The sequence below is a fragment of the Pipistrellus hanaki genome (genome assembly GCF_964339955.1).
Source record: "Pipistrellus hanaki genome assembly, chromosome: 5".
NCBI classification, from domain to species: Eukaryota; Metazoa; Chordata; class Mammalia; order Chiroptera; family Vespertilionidae; genus Pipistrellus; species Pipistrellus hanaki.
This window is the reverse complement of record NC_140507.1, coordinates 67,552,064-67,572,788: the sequence shown is the minus strand read 5'-3', so window position 1 is coordinate 67,572,788 and position 20,725 is coordinate 67,552,064. Positions and strand designations below refer to the sequence as shown.

General features: G+C 40.1%; 1 protein-coding gene across 6 annotated transcripts in view; it reads left to right on the top strand.

Moving 5' to 3' along the window:
- Positions 1 to 20,725, top strand: part of MSRA (methionine sulfoxide reductase A) — a 389,871-nt gene that overhangs the window by 239,350 nt on the left and 129,796 nt on the right. For all 6 annotated transcript variants that reach the window (XM_084886494.1, XM_084886493.1, XM_084886495.1 and 3 more), the window contains one exon: positions 10,259 to 10,365. In XM_084886494.1, the coding sequence (XP_084742620.1) occupies positions 10,259 to 10,365 (107 nt within the window). The remainder of the gene's footprint in view (positions 1 to 10,258; positions 10,366 to 20,725) is intronic.

Genomic DNA, 20,725 nt, shown 5'->3' with positions numbered 1-20,725 from the left:
AGAGACATCTCAAGCCCTTAGATGAGGGCCATATGTTAGGGATACGTGAGTGGAAAGAAAAAATATAGCTCTTGTGACCATGAACCACACCCATGTCACCCCTAGACCACTTACTTCTACAGCTTCCATTTAAAGTGAAAAGAAATATAATTCTATCTGGTTTTCTAGCCTTTAGTTTTGTTCTCTGTTAAACTGATTGCAGTTCCTCATTGGCACAGTGAGCCAGGACTATACCAGTTTTTGAGAGAGATGAGACTTTCTGAGAGATACGGTGAGATGCTGTAGTCACCAGAAAACACATTATGATGATAACGCCTATGCTGCTGCTTGTTTTCCTGCCCACAGTGTAAATAAGAAGGGGAAAAAGACTTTTTTTCTTGCTTTCTCCATATAACCAAGAACCTTATATCTTTCAATAGTATATATATATGTATCAATTTTTAATTTGTGCTTTTCCCCTTCTTTTTAAACTTTCAATATATAACTTAAAATGCTATTTAACCAAAAAGAAGAAAAAGTCTTGTTCTCTATTGCAAATCTCCAATCTCCATTCTCTTGAATGTGGGGATAAAAAAAACAAAACAAAAACCAAAAACATCCACACTGCTAACCATTGAAATTAGTAGATACAAATGAAAATATGAATACCAAAGACCTCTGATACTTTTTTTATAACAACTAGTTTCCACCCATCCCAGAGCTTTCAATTCTTATACATTGTTTCACTTATCAGCCTGAATAAGTAGGCTTTATAAGTGACACTATCAGAAGGCGGGGCTTATTAATATGCATCAGTGGGTCTCAACTGGGGACAATTTTGAACCAAGGGGAGGGGGAGAAGTTTACTGAGCTCCCAGGTACACAACCCTGTGAGGTACATTTATTCATCCCCATTTTTCCCCGGAGGAAACCAGACCTCAGATAGGCTGAGTACCTTGGCTGAGGTTATAGTTAGTAACCGGCAGAGCTGGAATTAGAACCTAGAACTGTCTCATGACAAAACACATGCCTGGTTCTCTGCTTCATTCACAGTCTGTGGGTCAGGACCCATTTCTCGCTGACAAAAGTCTAGAGAGGAGAAGAATATGGATTCATCCTGGTGGGAGTCACCGTGTCTATGCAGCCAACGTGACTAGTCCCTTAAAGAGATTCCCTTTGAAGTTCCCTAACATGGATTAGTGATTTCTGTCCCTTAGGAATATGTCCTTCTTTGCCCTGATATTCACTATTACCTGGTGGCTTCTGGAATTTCTTAAAGTAATCACCTCACAACAATTCACGATGTGATCTTCCCTTTAAAATTCCCAGGCTCCAGCAAATTTCTTATCTCTCCAAACACAATGTATAAACCAGGGCTAGGGCCCAAGAATGAGTTAAATTTTAGAAGGCACTTTGAGCAAATGAGAACTCATCCATCTTTTGCTTCATTATAGATTAAGCATTTCTCCGTGTTTTTGTTTGTTTGTTTGTTTGGTTGGTTGGTTGGTTGGTTATTGTTGGTTATTTTAGTACTTTCTCTGGCTTTACTGAAAGAGAGAAATCTTAGAGCAGTCTTGGGGTGGCTTGTCCCTTTCAAATCTTATTTGGAGATGGTGGATGGAAAAATCTCAAACAGTTGGTAGGTGCCAAGAGATCAGTTTTTTTCAGGAATACCCCAAAGCTCAGTCCTCATTAATCAGTTTAGAGAATGTTATGGAGGAATTTTAAACATAAGATGTCATTTCTGATCCAGTTGTTCTTTTTTCACTAACTACAGCAAGCCCATTACTTTCCTGGGACATAAAGATAGCTAGATAAAGTCAATAACTTATCCTTTTACATTTTCCAAAGCCAAATGGAGGGCACAGTGAACTTTGCAATGCTTGTTGAATCTGCGCCAAAGAGAGTCCTGGATTTTTGATGTTCATCTGGGCTTCCACAGAATCCTGGGGCTCTCTTGAAACTAACTTTTCCCTACATCTCTAATCCCAGGTGTGTCCTGTCTTGATACCTGTGGCCTCATGCTCAGCTGACCAGATTCATTTCCTTCCTGGCCCTTTGGCAGAAACCAGCCTTGGCTCTTCACAATTCTCAGCAAATACCAAACTTGTTCTTATTTATGGGCCTGTATCTGTGGTGCCCTCTCCCCACCAGATACGTTGCCTACAGGGCGCTTTGTTCCACTGTCTTTGATTGTTTCGCTCTAACTTCTTGTACTTCAGTTTTGAAAAGAGAAAGAGCTTTATGTCAGGCAGAGCTAGGTTTAAGCCATAGGATGGCCGATTGCCTGCTGTGTGACATCCATAGGATCACTTAAAGTCTCTGATTCATAGCTTTCTTTGTGTCAAAGAAGGTTAAGAATACCTACATCACAGGGCTTATGTGAGAATTAAATGAGAAGCATTGGCAAAGGCCGGGCACAGGTAAATACAGTGTCAAGCTCGAAATTGTTCCTCTCCCTCCCTGCTTTTCAGGCTATTTCTTGAGATCAAAGCATATAGCCCAATCCTTCTGTAGCCTCCATTGTGCTGGACACACAGTGGGCACCATATGAATACTTCATGCTGGAGAGACCATATTTGTTTGAAGAAAACGGAAAGACAAATAGGGATTCTCTGCCTTTCAATTACATTTTTCACCTTTCTCAAAATGTGATTTTGGTTAATTCTGTCCTTTAGAGAACAGCTACTGAAAGGCTGCTTAGATCAATTTATAACAGTCAAATATCTCATTTATTTTGTGATTAAGTGGGTTATCAGGACCATTTCCTGCATTTCCAGCAGCTCCTAGGTATTAGTTTTCTCTTCTGGACTTCACGCTTACTGGAGAAGATAAGCCCAGGGTTTTGATGAAGATGCTAACTCAAGGCTGCTGCTTTTGCAAACAATATGGATTCCTATCATGTCCCTGAAGGCACCACACTGTTCCATAATCCTTACCGTTGGCCTCCTGGAGAATGTCTCTCCCCCCCCTCCCCAACTACTTCTCTTTCAAGACAAGAGTCACTTCCTCTTTGCCACCTTATAGGACTTCGGTCCCTTCCACTCGGATCACGTGAACTTACCTACTTTTTTCTCTGATACCTTGTATTTTCCCAATCAAAGATCCCCCCCATAACCTCTTGTTAATGGACTCAATGTTTGTGTCTCCCCAAAATTCATATGTTAAAGTTTAATTTCCAGTGTGATGGTATTTGGAAGTGGGGCCTTGGGGAGGTAAGTAGGTCATGAGGGCTCCAACTTCATAAATGGGATTAGTGCCCTTCGCAGAGGTCCACAAGCCAGTTCACTCTCTTTCTGCCGTGAGAGGACACAGCAGGGAGACAGCAAAAAGTCTGCAACCACGAAGAGGCTGCTTACCATACACCAAAGTGTCTGGCATCTTGACCTCCAGCCTTCGGAACTGTGAGAAATAAGTTTCTGTTGTTGATAAATCACGAGTTTGTGGGTTAATGGTATTTTATTATAGGAGCCTGAGCATACTAAAATACATCTCCAACACTCCTCTAGGCTTATTACTTTTCATTTACTTAACCTTATTGTACTTCCTAGGAAGGTGATCTAGTTGAAAAGTGAGGCTGTCTTATTTCTGAATCCTAGTACCTGGTACCTTGCCTGAGAGGTGAAGGATAGATGATAGGTAGAAGGAAGGAAAGAAGGCAAGCGGTGGCCAGAAAATAGTGTGGGCTTTTGTAGCTATTTTTTCAATGATTTTTAATTTTTTGTTTGTTTGTTTGTTTCTACCATTCTGCATATCTTTCTTTCTCCTTTTCTAGCACTTCAGTGGTATGAGGTCAAGTGATACAATGCCAAATGGCCTGATTTTTTTTTTTTTTCCAAACCTGATCAGATACCACTAATGATAACCAGGGGAAAACTCTTCATGGCTAAGAGCCAGGGTAGGAGAATTCACTCGAAGATTTTTTTCACGCTCTTAGGTTTTTTTTCATTGAAATGAAGAATTGGGCTGTATGTTGGCAGGGTTAAAATTTAAAAGGTAATTCTTATAAAAAGATGTAATAAACAGTTAAAACTAAAATAGTACATACCTATACACATAAAATAAATTTTTATCCTCTCTTTGGATTTATCTGTGTGACCTCTGTTGTGTGAATATCTGAGAGAATAATACAAATAATGCTTTTCAAGGGCTACTCCTAGAGTGTCTTGCATGATGTTATTTGTTATTTTCATTTCAAAAGTAGTTCTGAAATATGCTAAGATTATTAAAAGTTGTACAAGTAAAAGTATTTGACATCTACATAATAGTTTAAAAAGTGCTTTCCAAGTTTTATCTTATTTATTCCTCACAACAAACTCACTACATAGGCCTTTATAATTCCTGTTTTACAAAGGAGGTTTGAGACTCAGAAAGATTAGGCAATCTGCATTAAGCATGTCAGTGGCAGAGTCAGACTTAAAAACAAGGTCTTATAGCTCTAAGTCCTTGGCTTCTTACAAGAGATTTAGTAAACAGGTTTTCCTCACATGTGAATTACTGTTTTGTATTCATAACATAAACCAATGGAGGTTGAAAGCAATGGTGAAAAGTTTAATGATGCTAAACATCTGTAAATGCAATGTATTAAAAATAACAAGAACAGAAAATCCATAGTTCTATGGGATTTTCAGTCTGTTGAGCATCAAATCATATTTTCCAATGAACCATCTGCTTCCAAATTTCAAGCTCCTATCCATTTAATAAGCCCCTTCATCAGTGAAATGAAAGGTATATGCATTGGAATTAACCAAATACATATGCAAGTATGTGAATATGAGTGTATGGTTTTGTTTTAAGACATTATACTTTCTCATTAGGATGCACATTGATGGGGGGAAATTGAATCAAATTAACATTTTTTATTCATGAGTAGAACAGAGAGAGTTAATATCTTGTCCAGTACAACCTAAGATTCAAGGAATCTAAACAAGACATTGATGTTTTTTCTCCACCCCCTACTGTATGTATCTGTTTAGCACTTTCTTATCTTCTCTCCTGTCTACAAGGGTTTAGCTGGAGTGACCAGGAAGAGAGTGTATATTGTTTCTGACATGGGGAGCTTTTAGTTTCATTAGAAATCAAAGAGGGTCAGAAGGTCAGGGCTGTAAATTTAAATTGTAAGACTTCTGCCTGCAGGTTGTGGCTGTCACTGTGTGAATAACTCCCTTCTTTCCACTGGAGGAGTAGCCCTGTTGGTTTGGGCAAAGGGAAAGGTACAGGGAGACTGGATCAGAGCTATGGATAATGCCCATGATGTTGTTCCCATATAAGGCTGCCCAGAGTGAATTGGGGATGCCCCAAATCTGCACAGAGAAGACAAGGGCAACAGTGACGGGAGCTGTATCAGTATTATGGTATTAAAATGAACAGATGATCAAGTTAGAATTTAAATCAAGGGATCGTGGCTTCAGGGTATGGTTCATAAATCCCTGTCCTGGATTGCAGCAGTAATATAACCGCTAATTACTTAAATAATACATGGATTGTTTTTTATATAAGTGCATCACTTTGAAAAAAAATGCCATTGATATTTTGATAGAGATTGCATCAAATCTGTATATTGCTTTGGTTAGTATGGACATTTTAATGGTATTAATGCTTCCAATAAAAAAAATAGAGAATATTCTTCCATTTATTTGTATCTTCTTCAGTTTCTTCGATGTTTTATAGTTTTTCAGTACAGGTCTTTTACCTCCTTGGTTAAATTTATTCCTAGGTATTTTATTCAATGGATAAAGAGAATGTGCTACATATATAAATGGAATATTACTCGGCCATAAAAAGAATGAAATTCTGCCATTTACAACAATTCAGAAGGTAGAGAGTATTATGCTAAATGAAATAAGTCAGATGGAGAAAGACAAATACCATAGAATTTACTTATAGGTGGAATTGAATAACAAAGTAAATGAACAAACAAAACAGAAACAAACTCATAGATCCAAAGAACAAACTAATAGGAGCCAGATAGGAGTGGTACTGGGGAGTAGGCAAAAAGGGTGAAGGGATTAAAAATTTTAAGTTGCGGAGAAACCAAGATGGCAGCTTACATAAATACCTAAACTGCTGCCTCGCACAACAGTTTCAAAACTACAACTAAAAGACAGAATAGACATCATCCAGAACCACAGGAAAGCTGGCTGAGTAGAAATTCTACAACCAGAAGGAAAGAAAAAAGCTCACGGAAAATCAGAGGAGCTGCAAAGGACTGATGTAGGGAGACATGCAGGCAGAGAGGAAGGGTGGCTGAGTGCCTGGCTGGAATTCTCTGGCAGGAGATGGAAGGAAGCCCCCGACTGCACTGAACCCCAGTTCCAATTGCACTGAACCCCAGTTCCAGGTGAAACACTATGGACCCAGGCTCATATGGGGGGAGTCTGGACAGTCATGTAGAGAGAGGGGCACACAGAGACTCAGAGATTCGGGGAAGCTGCAGTGGGCAGGGGTCTGGAGGCACATGTACCAGTGCATGCAGAGAAGACTGACTGCTGAGGTTGCTGCTAGCTCTCCCTAATGAAGGGGAGTTGGAAGCTCCTGAACCCCAGTTCTGACTGCACTGAACCCCAGTTCGGGCGAGTCTGAGGGAATCTGGACTGTCAGGCGGAAACTCAGGGGAGCCGCAGAAGAAGTGATAAATAGCAAGAACCTATAACCAAGATTACTCTACCCAGCAAAGTTATCTTCAGAATGGAAGGACAGATAAAGAGCTTCACAGATAAATAAAATAAATAAATAAATAAATAAATAAATAAAAATAAATATAAAAAAAGCTAAAGGAGTTCATCATCACCAAACCAGTATTATATGAAATGCTGAAGGTATTCTTTAAGAAGAGGAAGAAGAAAAAAGTAAAGATAAAAATTATGAACAACAAATATATATCTATCAACAAGTGAACCCCAAAATTAAGTGAATAAAAAAGCTGAGGAACAGAATAAACTGATGAATATAATAGAATCAAGGGCATAGAAAGGGAGTGGACTGATAATTCTCAAGGGGATAGGGCTATAGGGGGGTGCAGGAAGAGACCAGACAAAAATTGTATACCTATGGATGAGGACAGTGTGGGGAGATAAGGGCAGAGGGTGAGGTGAGAACCAGGTGGAGGGGAGCTATGGGGAGAAAAAGGAGAAACTACTGTAATAATCTGAACAATAAAGATTTATTAAATTAAAAAAGATAAAATAAAAATTATAAGTTGCCAGTTATAAAAGTCATTGGGCATACTTGCATACCACAACAGTCATGTGCATCTTTTCTTTCCAACCACACAATTTTATAAAACTTTCCAGATTTAGGTTGTCATGTCACTACAAGAGAAGTGCTAAATACAGATGTGAGCTTAAGGCTTTCATTATGCACTCCGCTATCAGACTATTTGTGAAAATATGACTAGTGGGAGAGTCCATTATTATACTGTTTCCTTAGAATAATTCTCCATTACTCCCATTTTGTTTGATAAAAAGCCATTATTCTATATAATAAAAGAGTAATATGCAAATTATCCCCTTGACTGGGAGTTCAACCAGAGTTTGACCAGGGGGCAGGGCCAGCCAGCGAACCAGACTGCACCCGTGCATGAATTCATGCACCCGTGCCTCTAGTTTATTCATAAGCAACAACTTCTCAGGTTCCTATGATAATTCAAAGAACTTCAACAAGGTGTACAGATATTTATTTTCTTCATTGTACAAGGCATATGGAATCTTAGCAAAACTTGTTGAAAATAGAAATGTCATACCTGCAGATTCTTTTTTACTCACATATTAATTTCTCTTTAAAAAAAAAATTTAAATAAATTTAAACAACTCTTCATGAAGACCCTGCTTTTCTGCAACTCAAATGGGAGGAATCAGATTTTACCAAAAATCAACCATTCTGCAATTTTTTTTTTTTTTTTGTGGAGAATAATGTCACTACCATAATGTCTTCATGCAAAAAGGATGGAAAGTAGCTATTCAAGAAAGCCCTGTTCGTCAGTGAAGGAGGTAAAACTGAGGAAGGTGAAGTGAAAATGTCATCAGAATATCACTTTGGAACATATATCTACACAATCTCTTAGGTTCCACTAAAATGTGAGCTTTGCGAGGAGAGGGTGTGCTTTTATTCATTGCTGTGTCCTTAGTACCTGGAATAGTACTTGGTACATATTAGGTGCTTAATAAATAATATTGTCCATCTAATAATATTTACAGAGTATGCACTAAAAGTAATATTTATTCTGTAACAATACGTATATATTGTACTAGAGGCCCAATATATGAAGATTCATGCAAGAATAGGCCTTCTCCTGGCGGCCGGCACCACCTTTGCTCCAGCCTGGAGCCACCTTTCTGTCTTCACTGGGCCAGAGCCGCATTCTGCCTCTCGCCTTGTCACATCAATTTACATATTCCCTTCTTATTGGCTGTGATCGCCACCATCTTTGTCGCACTGTTTTGTTACCACTTAACCCTCTGTTTGGGGCCTGCAGTTGTGAGCATGAGTTCTAGCTTGCCCATCCATTAACTGCCATAATGAGCCTTTGGTGTCTTTAACTCCTGCCCTTACCTCTAAGATGAAACATAGTAGCTCATTTGTAGTTTTTTTCCCCCCCCATAGCTCCTAAGAAAGACTATTTCATTTATGTTTGAATTTGCATTTACATTTACAAAGTAAATGTGACAGAGCCCTCCAGTATTGATTGCAGGGCCCCAGATCACAAGGTATGAATGCATATATTCTTCATGCAACAAATATTAGAGGAAGTATATCCCCCTGGCTGAGGGTATATCAGGTACTATGGCTGTAATATGCCCTCAGAAGAGAAAGAGGGATGACCACGTGATACCAATGCAGCGTGATAAAACCTCTAGGGGAGGGACCTGCAAGGCCTGAGGGAGCCTAAAGGAGTCTGTGACTGTCATGTGAGGTGTGACCAGGGAAGGTTTTCCAGAGAGAAGATGCTTGAACTAAGTCTTAAAGATTGAAAAGGATTTCTGCCCACTGTGGTTCAGTTGGTTGGGCATCATCCCATGCGCCAAAAAGTCACTGATTTGATTCCCGGTCAGGGCACATACCCGCGTTTCAGGCTCCATCTTCAGTAGAGGGCATACAGGAGAAAGCCGATTGATATCTCCCTCTCACATTGATGCTTCTCTGCCTCTCTCCCTCTCGTTTCCTCTTTCTCTCTAAAAATAAATCATCAACTTAAAAAATCTAAAAGAACAGGAGTTCTGTAAAAGGTGTGTATATGACAGGTGGGGTGGAAGGAGCCTTGACAACGCCATACTTGGGAAAATGTAGTGTAGAAGATCCAAGTTTTCCTCACCACATTGCTGGAATTAAAAATGTCACTGAAAGGTTATAAAGGAATCTTGAAGATATCTGGGCAAACGCTAAATCCTTGCTACCCAAAGTTGCATCTGGTAACCCTGCACCACCCCTGAGCAATTTAGAAATGCGGAATTTCAGGCTCACTCAGACCTATGGAATCATCCCCAGGTGATATGATTGTGGATCAAGTTTGAGATACGGAACTGGTTTCTTTTGGAAGGTTGACTCTTCTGTTGGAGTTTTGGGGCATTTGTTAAAACTGACACTGATTCTTGAATGATGCGGTAAACATGTGAAGTTCATTCAGACAGCAGTATAGAGATCAGTAGGGGATCCATATTAAGCCTTTGTCTATTTATCTTTGAGGACTAAATGACTCAGTTGAAATCGACCACCATCTACATCCTAGCAGCTGTGACAGGGTGAAAAGTGCACTGGCCAACATTAAGTCCCAGGGGTTTTATTTGTTTGTTTTTGTTTTGCTTAGGTGTATGATCATAGGCTGAGCATTAGTTACTGTGTCACTTACAGGCACCTCTCACATGCCAAGCAATGTTCCTTCCAGGCCCTGACATGCACATCACCACATTTCCTTAACTGCTAAGTGAGGGACACCAATACCTGCCATAGAAGGAGTCTCATTAGGAGTCAAAGGAATAATGTGCATCACAGAGCTTTGTAAGTGATAAATGGACTCAGTGATGATTTAAGTATCTGCATAGAAAAATACATACTTAGAGAGCATCTACTATGATCCAAGACCTGTGATAAATTTATCTAGGTTCAAAGATGTGTGTCATAAGTGAGCTAGGCAAAGCAAAACAGATATATTTTATTCTTATTTAAGAAGGGAGGTGGCAAGATAAAATTAAAAGAAGTGCTTGGCACATGAGTCATAGAGACCATGTGGCCGTGGCCTTGCTGTCCAATCACTCCAGTAATCCTCTGCTTTCAATGCCCCCAGGCATGCGCCAAGGCAATGACCATGGCTCTCAGTACCGCTCAGCCATCTATCCGACCTCCGCCACGCACATGGAGGCGGCCCTGCGATCCAAAGAGGACTACCAGAAGGTAAGCTCTTCTGTCGCTCCTGGGCTCTGGCACCTGCCCCTGCCAGGTGTGGCCCCAACACAGCTCTTTTCACCTGGCTCTGGGTTCTGTTTGTATGCTTTTTTTGAAATTTCTGTAAGCCTCTTGGAATAGAGCCACTCTACTCCATAAATGTGTTAAATGAGATTTTAATAATAGGCCCTTATGCATTTCTCTTTAAAATCAACAAGTCTTTCTCCTGCTCTCTTTGCCCTGCACTTCCTCTCTCTCTCTGAATTTCTCTTTTTCTTTTTTCTTGCTGTATTTGTTTGTTCTGACTGCCATCACAAAGAACCAGACTGGGTGGCTTGAACAACAGAAGTGTATTTATTGTCTCATGATTTTGGAGGCTGGAAATCTGAAATCAAGGTGTCAGCAGGGTTGGTTCCTTCTGGGGCCTGTGGGGAAGGATCTGCTCAGGGCCTCTCCCTTGGGCTGGTAGACAGCCCTTTTCTCCCTGTCTCTACACACATTTAACCTGTAATGCTCTGCGTCTTGCTTGTAACAGTAGACTGAAATATAGTAAAAAAAAAAAATACTTCTCAGAAATATGGACATTGTATCATAAAATAATTGTTTTCACTATTAACTTGTGTTGTGTTTTTAAATCTCCTCCAATAGAGATTTAATTAAAAAAAATAATAATAAGTTGAGTTACCCTAGCCAGTTTTGCTCAGTGGGTAGAGCATCTGCCCATTGACTGAAGGGTCCCAGGTTCGATTCTGGTAAAGGCATGCACCTCAGTTGCAGGCCCAGCCCCTGTGGAGCCTGTGTGGGAGGCAACCAATCAGTGTGTCTCTCTCACATTGATGTTTCTCTCTTTCTGTCTCTCCTCCTTCCTTCCACTCATTAAAAATCAATGGAAAAATATCCTTTTCCATTGAGGATTAAAAATAATAATAATAATAATAAGTTGAGTTGCTTTAATTTTTAGAACTTCATGATGCTTAAATTTTAATCATTGTTGGTTTTTTTTATAGTTATTCTTATTCCACTTTATTTTTAATTAAATTTTTAAAGTTTTTTTTATTACAATTTACATTCAATATAATTGTCTTTGTTTCATATGTACAGTATAATGATTAGACAATCATGTACTTTACAGAGTGGTCCTCCCGACATTTCAAGTATGCATGGGGCCCCATACATAGTTATTACAATATTATTAACTATATTCCCTATGCTGTAGTTTACATTTCTGTGACTGTTCCATAATTACCAATTTGCACTTCTTAATCCCTTCACCTTTTTCACCCACTCTTCCCAATTCCCCTGATTTGGATTCACATTTAACAACAGAGCGGTAGCTACTGTAATGCTGATCTATTTTAGAATTATGTAAATAGTCTGATATGCAACACTTCCCAAGAATGTGTGAGTTCTCCAACCTGTCTCCCATTCGGAAGGGGTGGCAGTGAGGAGGAGGCAGGGATAAGAGTGTATCTACTGATGAAGAATTAGCAGGACATGCAACTCAATGTAACTCCAAAAGCAGAGAGGGCTAAAGGAGATGCTGACAGGCCCCACTTATTCCTCAGCACACCCCCTCGTCCCTGTAAGGTGTGATGTCTACCTGGGTGGTACTAGTAAGCAGCCTCTAGGATGGCCCTCAGTAGTCTCTGGCTGTGTGTAATCCCCTATCTCTGAGTATGGATTAGATTTAATGACTCACTTCTACCCAATAACAGAAGTGATGGGATAGCACCTCTGAGATGAGTTTATTAAAGATTGTGACTTACAGCCCTGACCGGTTTGGTTCAGTAGCTAGAGCATTAGCCTGTGGACTGAAAGGTCCCAGGTTCGATTCTGGCATGTACCTTGGTTTCGGGCACATCCCCAAGGTAGGAGGTGTTCAGGAGGCAGCTGATTGATGTTGCTCTCTCATCCATGTTTCTAACTCTCTCCATCCTTCTCCCTTCCTCTCTATAAAATATCAATAAAATATATTTAAAAAAAGATTGTGACTTACATCTTGGGGCCTTTTCTCTCTCACTGCCCCTTGTATCACTTTCCCAAGGGCCAACCAGCAGCCGTGTAGTCAGGCAGCCCTGAGCAAAGGCTCACGTGGCAGTAGGCGAAGGCCTCCATGAACCACTGTGTGAGCTTGGAAGCCCCTCAGCCTCAGGCAGGCTTTCAGATGGGATTGCAACCCCAGCTAACAGTTTGCAACCTAATGAAAGACAGCAGGCTAGGGGCACCTAACTAAGCTGTGTTGTTTTAAGCTGCTAAGTTTTAGAGTAATTTAAGTATACTTATATTTATATCCTAAAAAACTTTTAATTCTAAAGTATTCTTTCTCACATCCCTTTTCATCATGATCTTTCTGATTACGTGTAGCCTCTAGCATCAAATTATCTCAATTTATATGTCAGCTAAGCTAAGATTTCATTAAGCGCCTAACACTTAGATGCCACATATTGTATTTACTCAAGCAGCCTATAAGGATGGGAGACCTCATTATTACCCCCATATTTTAGATGCCCAGTGTCATAACTTTTAAGTTAGTAGAATAGCCAGAATTAGAAAAAAAAAAAAATAGGACTAGATGCAAAGAGATGGTTGGGTGGCCGTTGCAGATCTCCAGGCCAGAAATGATGGGAGCTTTGTCTAGAAGATAAAAGTATGAATAGAATGAAGGGATACTTATGAAGTAGAACTCAAATTCTCTTGGAGTGGAGAATATATGAGAGGGAGGAGTCCAGAGGGACTTACACGTTTCTGGACAGTGATGATTTGTATGATGTTAAGGAGGAGCATAGACAAATTTGTGGGGAAAGTAAGTTAAGTTTGGAAATGTGGCATTTGAGCTACCCATGATATGGGCATCCAAGTGATTGCTAGAAGAAGTGGGCTGTTCCTGCCTTGCAGGGAGGGTGGTTATGACTATAAACTGGTTTAATGCTTGGAAGCTGCAGGGCCTACCGCATAGTAAGTGCTCAACAAATGGCAGCCCTTATTATTATTTGGAGTTTATTTATACTTAGTAAATGAAACCCAAGTTGCTGATAGATTCACTGAGGAAAGTGATGAGCTGAGAGGAGAAGGCCTTGGCCTGAGAAACACCAACATCTGAGAGATGGGCTGGGAAATATCTGTACCTGGCAGGACATTGTTCTGGGTTCAGAATCAGCCCCAAGCAATAACTTAAAAATGATTTCTATTTAATTGTAAAGACAATCTTAGTAGTTAAAACTTAAAGTTACCTATGATTGATGCTATATATGAATTGCGTATTGTAAAGATTCACAGTCCTATAATATAGCAATACTAAGACACTTTGGAAGGATGTTAGTTTCTCTCCAGAATATCTCAAAATGATTTGGTGTTCACAATGAAAATTTTAGGTGCAGAAGGTCAGTGCCTTCCATGTGATGTTGAAGAGGCTGGCTTACACCTAGTTTTCTGGTTTCTACCCCAATATAATGTCTTACTTTTAGCGTTAAGTGGAACCCACATTGATTTTATACAATGGATATATATATGAAATAAAATTTAGATATTAAATATTAATGAACTGTTTAATCCATTATTTTTTGAGATTTGGAGAATGTGACTCTTATATTCTAGATAATTTTCTAGCCAAATACTCTTTGGGGTTCTGTACCTAAGCATATGGAAATTAAATATATACATTCATATATATTTTTGCTTGTTTTTTTAAAGTAGGGTCTTTTTTGCATAAATATGCCTGTGCCCCCACCATCCAGATATTCATTGCTGTTAACATAAGCACATGTATCTGTTTTATCATGGATTCACAGAACAAATACTGTCACATCTCGGATTCCACGTGAAGCAGGGAGCATATGAGCCTGGCTCCCCAGCTGGGAGACTCAGGATTTCAAGCATTTTACTCCTATGTGGGCTTACTGCCTAGAACACAGACTGTCACGGGGCACAAGTCCTCATTGCCGTCAGAGGGCTGCTTTGGGACTGCTCTCCTTCCCCTTCTGGAGATGCACAGCATGAGGGTCCACTTTCTAGGCACCACTGGAGGGAGCTGGCACTGAAAGCCATAGCCTGGGGGACCCCTGGCTGAGCTCAGTCTAGTGCAGAAAACTTGCTTATTCCCAACACGGCCACTCCCCCGTGTCCTTCACCCAGAAGCCCTGGCTCAGGACTTATCCTCTATCCCCACCTTGAGCACTAGGAACTACTGTCCCATTCCCCCTTTTCACATCTATACCACAAGGGATCAACTAATTTTCCTTTTCAGAAAGAAAAGAACAAAGTGTCTGACTGTGTCATCAGCCTGGGAGTGGGAGGGCTGATTGCATGCTGGCACATGGGTGACTACTGTGATTTTTATCTTAGTCTGGGTGTCATAGAGAGCAGATTCTAGGACAAAGGTTTGTGTGTGAAGATTTATTGCAGCATGCAGTGCCATGGAGCAGGAGAACAGGGAAGGGGGAGTGGAAAAGCAAAGGAGGAGAACCAACTCAGGTTGGTCCCTGCTACTGCTATTGCTAACCGGTTGTTTGGTCCTTATGAAATGACTAGTCATTCTGGGGGAAGAAGGGAAGCATATGACCATTGGATGCCATCTCCCACTTCTGGTTTGCACATGTGTGGGCTCAGGATACTGTGTCCCTCTGGCAGGAGGCAGGAGGCAAGACACACATGGCATAGGTGTGAGGTGAAGTGTTGCAGGGTTGTGCTTCCGTAAAGCTAATTCTAGTCTATGCAGAGCTGGGCACTGCAGGGAAATAGGGTGGGGGAGAAAAAGGTGAGGCCAAGAGGATCTGCGCTGGTGCATGTGATGAGCTGCAGGGGTCCTTTTCCCAACACGGGACAGGCAGCTGACTACAATGTCCTGAGACTGGTTTGCCAAGATTCAGTGACTTTCTGGCACCTCCGTTACAGCAGAGAAAGAGAGACACAAGTTTAATTTTCAGCAGGAATCCTGCTACAATTACATAGTTATATAACGTACAGTTATGTATGTAGTTTACATAACATATTTATATATAGTGTATGTAGCTAAATAATGATGAAGGTAATAATAGGACAGCAACAACAGTACCAACTGCATACTTACTACATGCTAATCACTGTTTAAAGCACTTTACATAATGAAGTCATTTTTATATCTCTTGACTATATTTATTTAATGCATACATAGATTAAATGGGTATGTTTGCTGTGGTATATGTATATCTTTATGCAAAATTATATTCATTTATATATCTCTTATTTTAAAACTTGAAACTTGTATAGATTTCTAACCAACTGTCCATTCAGTTGGTATAATTGATAATGTACACACACACACACACACACACGAAATCACTAATTCAACATGCCTGTGAGAGATGAAATAATTAGCTTCTGTACCATAAAGAAGTTGATTTGTGCTTTTACCTTTACCTTAAAAAGGTAATGATCACACAGAGTGGGAGAGAGTCTCAGATATCACCAGCTGCCTCAGTAGGTGAGAGAAGGACAGGAAGAAGTCTATATTTTCTCCCCAGGGTGACCTGAACAAATTCCTGAAACAACAGAGATATTCAATAGGAAGGGTCATTTCTTAACAATCCTAGATTAGGGCGTAGGATTCTGTAATTTTAAACATTTAGGTTTATTTCTAAGAGTGGGGAGGTTCTCAGATGACTCCTTCCATGCGTTTTATGCCTGCAGACTATTTTCCCCTATAGAGCTGGCTTTTCTGGCCCTGTCACTACATTCTGGCAATTTACCTTATTTGAGCTCTGGTGAGTCCCCTATGTCGTAACTAGTAAACATTGACTTGGGTACTAATTTGATAGTCTTCGTCAGTTTGCCCCCCAGTGACCTCCTAGGAACCAGCTTCTTCAGCAACTTTATATGTGAAGTTTAGAGTGACAGTATTGCTTAGCACGGAGCAGTTATTTGAACATAAAACTGGCTGATTTTATCACAGGGACCAATTGTTGAGCTAATTAGATGTGCAGTTTTGCTGATGAGCCAGAAACCCAAAGTGATTTTCCATCTAAACTGTGGTTTTTGTGCAAAGTTGGCTGGGTTGTAGATACCAGGCTCACTAACGACCCTAGGCAAGGAAGAATGGCCGAAGAATGGCCTGATTTCTATTGAGATTGGAAGAGCCGGTGTCTCACAGAAGAAGGTCAGAATGAAAGTTAAACTTCACTCCGGGCTCACTGACCTTGAAGGGCTGGATTGCGCTCACATAATTTGGCCTCTGTTGTGTTTTTGATGAGCTGAGGACCTGGGGGTGTTCTTGCTTTTGGACCAAGACTTCATAATCTTTTCTTGACTGTGTGTTCTTATTTTTCCCCCTCAGAGTTTCATGTTGGCTTTATATGCTTATGCTATTAATTAGGGAGATAGTCTGATGTATTATTGTTTTCAGATTATCAAATATTCCCTAGTAAACCTGTCATGAAAAACATTTTCTTATATTCTACTCTGAATCATGGCCTTTGGCAGTGGGGAGTATTCACATGTGATTCTTATATCCTGAAAATGCAATTCCTCATTTAGGAATTAAATATGTTGTGCACTGATATACTATGTTTCTTGAAATTTGAAAGAGAATTAGTAAATCTAGAAATTGTTCTCCTGGCCACATGGCCTACCTCCTTCCCAATTCCTCAAGGCTTCACCAACACAACAGTAAGCACAACCTTTCTGCTGGATAATCTTTTTTGGGTAAATGTTAAATTACCCACTATGCTTCAAATATAAAACAGTGTTTAAAATCTATCTCTATCAGTCTCTCAGTCTGTTTGTTCATTCATCCATCTATCTACCATCCCATTCATTCATTCATACCTTCAACATAGCTATAATCTAAGTATTTACCATATTTCACCTTAAATTTCAATTATCTAGCAATCTGTCATCTATACTCTATATTGTGTCATTTTAAAGAAAAGTACCCAAAATGAAAGATAAAAACAGTATGCAATGTTGGATTACAACAAGCATTTTTAAGAATTGCTTCAGCTTGGATTATTTTCTTTTCTTCCCAAGGCATTCAAATTGCAGCCAAATAGTCAGCCACTCCCCATGCTCTCCAGTTAAGCCCTGACGAATTATTAGTTATTATTTGGTGTGTGTGTGTGTGTGTGTGTGTGTGTGTGTGTGTGTGTGTGAGAGAGAGAGAGAGAGAGAGAGAGAGAGAGAGAGAGAGAGGAATAGCTTTCATTTTCAAATAACCCACCTACCTGTGCTCCAATTAACTTTTTGCTTCTTTTTTCTAGCATAGTTTAAATGCCATCTCTACTCCAATGATGCTCAAAATTTATGGTCTAGGACTACCCTCTGGGTTCCAGATACCCATATTCCATCACTTACTTATTATTTTACTTACTTGTAACATAATATATCCTAAACTGGGGCCTTAATTCCCACCCCGCCTCCTAAAAAAGCCCCACAGCTCCTTGTCCTCACCCTGCCAGTCTTCCCAGCCATCATCTTTTAGCTTGCTTATGCAAGATCCCTGGGAGTCATCCCCGATTCACCTCCAATTAATCAGACTAAGCTAGATTCTATCTCTAAATATATCTCCAGTGTGCTTTCTCTTTCATCTTCATGTTCACGCTCATAATTCAGGCACCATTATCAGTTCCTGGACAACTGAGCTGCTTACCTCTCTATACACCACTTACCTACACAGGGCAGTCAGAGCATCTTCCTGACCCAGTCATTTCCTTTTCCTGTGTCAGATCTTCCACGCCTACCTTATGACTTTTAGAATAAAATCCAAATTCCTTGGCCTACAAGGTCCAACACAATCATTTTGCTGCCTTCCCATAAGACATATGTAGCTTCTAGGCAGAGTGCCGAATTATCATGGCACATCTAAGAATTAACATATAATTCTTATTCAGATCTCAGACCCTTTGATTAAAGCTCATGAGATCTGGGGACTCAGGATGAGAATTACAGTCACTCATGGAAAATTTCACAGTTGTACAGCCATCATAAAGAATGGTTTTGTGTTTCTTTGCATTTTAAAGTTAACTCCTGTATGGACTCACTGTTGCCACCAAGAGAACAAATTCAGAGGTCCAAGGAATTGCTGCTTTGTTTGGGATGTGTTAGGGCTTCAGTGCTGCATTAACCATACTGCTCTTTACCCTAAAGCCCACCTTGCAATCTCTCTTGAAACAATAAATTGCTAAATATCACAATCATAAAATAATATTTGGTGAGATGAAATCAATGATTGGTACACGAAAATTAGAAACTCTAATTTTCTAATTTTCTGACTTTTGCTCCATTATATTTACCCATGGCTACTATTACAAACTCCCAAACACTTGTAGGCTTAAAACAACAGAAATTCATTCTCTTACAGTTCTGGAGGCCAGAAGTCTACAGTTTCACTGGCCCAAATCAAGGTTTCAGTTGGGCTGTGCTCCCTCCAGAGACTCTAGGGAGGATCCTTCTCTTCCCTCTTCCAGCTTCAAGTGGCCTCTAACATTTCCTGGCGTGAGGCCACTCACTCTAGTTTCTGCCTTGGTGGTCAGCATGCTTCCTTCTTTTCTATATCTAATCTCCCTCTACCTCTCTCTTATCAGGACACATTTAGGGCCCACTGGATAATCCAAGGTAATCTCCCCACTTCAAGATTCTTAACTTAATCACATTTGAGAAGTGAAGTCTTTACCATATAAAATAACATTCACATGCTTCAGGGATTGAGACACAGTCATTTGGGGGCATCATTATTCAGTCCACTATGGTCCTCAGGCCTGGTTTCCAATGTACGTCCAATGTCCCACCTCAAATGGGGACTGAAACTGGAAGCTCTTATGCTTGGGCTGCTTGGGAGAGGTGGACTAGCCATCTGGCTTCCTCTAAACCCCGGGGCCATAGACAAAACACACCCATTCACCAGAGAAGATAGAACAAGGTCTCCTCTCTCTTGGGGTTCTTATCTGGTTTTGAAAGGAAGTAGAAATTTATATAAGCTTATCCCTTTTCAAATATCTCTACCTTCAAAAAAGACCCACCTCACCCCCATACTACTTACTAAAATGAAGTAGCAAACCAAATATAACAACAGGAAAAAAATCCTTAAGAACTAGATTTGGGAGCAGATGGTAGGGCATGGGTGTATGTATCAGTAAATAAACAAAATAATGTTTGAATGGTTGGCAAGAATATTTTAGTACTCAGTTACTATCTCTGACTTTTCTGATCTTCATTTTAAAATTCCCTAAGTGTGGACAGCAAAATTTTCTCATAGGCTTGTTATAAGAGTTGAATGGAACTGGAACTGGAATTTTACATATGTGTAATATCCCACTTGTTATGGACTAAATACTTACATATAAAAAATAAAAAAAGCTACTAGCATACACACATGTACTATTGCCATGTAGAAGTCACCCATAGGCATTAATTGAAGCTGAGCCCCTTCAGTTTTCCAATGCAGAAAACAGTTTTAATTTTGGCAACTCAATTAAGAAAAATTAAGTATACCTAATAAATATACAATTTTGCTATAATCATCGTGATATAACTGGACTCAATAATTTCCTATCAGGAGGAGCAGATCCTTCGTGTTTTCTCATAAGCATCTCTAGGCTGAAATTTTGAAAATATCCTTTTTTCTTTCCCTTCTTCTATCTTCCTCAGTAAACTAATACATTAATTACCTTATCAAATACTGTGTACTGATTAGTTGGCAGATTTGCATTGCAACTGTTTCAGGCACAGCTATCTGAAGATGATCTCTGAAGTTTGCTCCAATAGATGATGCTGTACCAAGTCACAAAAGCCCACATGTCACAAATGCTCTTTCTGTAGACCATTTCCAAGGCATTAGACTGATGTTCAGTGAACTCTTTTATTCACCCTTATTCTCCCTAAGGCCTGGAGCTGTACTTGACACCTAGCAGCTTGTCAGCAAATATTTGTTGACCTGAACTGAAAAGATGTAGTCAGATAAAGAAGGCCACTGTTACCCCTTGTTCTGGCCTGAATGTTTGTGTAGGGCCCCCTCGCCAAATGCTTATGTTGAAGCCCTAAGCCCCGATATCATGGCCTTTGGAAATGGGGCCTTTGAGAGATGATTAGGATTATAAGAAGGGGCTCCAGAGAGCTCTCTCTCTCTCCACATGCACACAAAGAAGGGGTCATGTAAGCACACTGGGAAATGGGGTTATCTTATAGGTCATGAGAAGAGTCCCTACAATGAAACCTACCCCACTGGCATCTTTATCTTGGACTTCTCAACCTCCAGAACTGTGACAAATGAATGTATTTTGTTTTAAGCCACCCAGACTGTGGTACTCTGTTATGGCAGCTCAAGCTGACCCAGACCAAGGGCTGGGAAGCACCAAGGCCTTGGATGAGAATGCCTGGCTGGGGTCTTGCACTGCCTTTACTG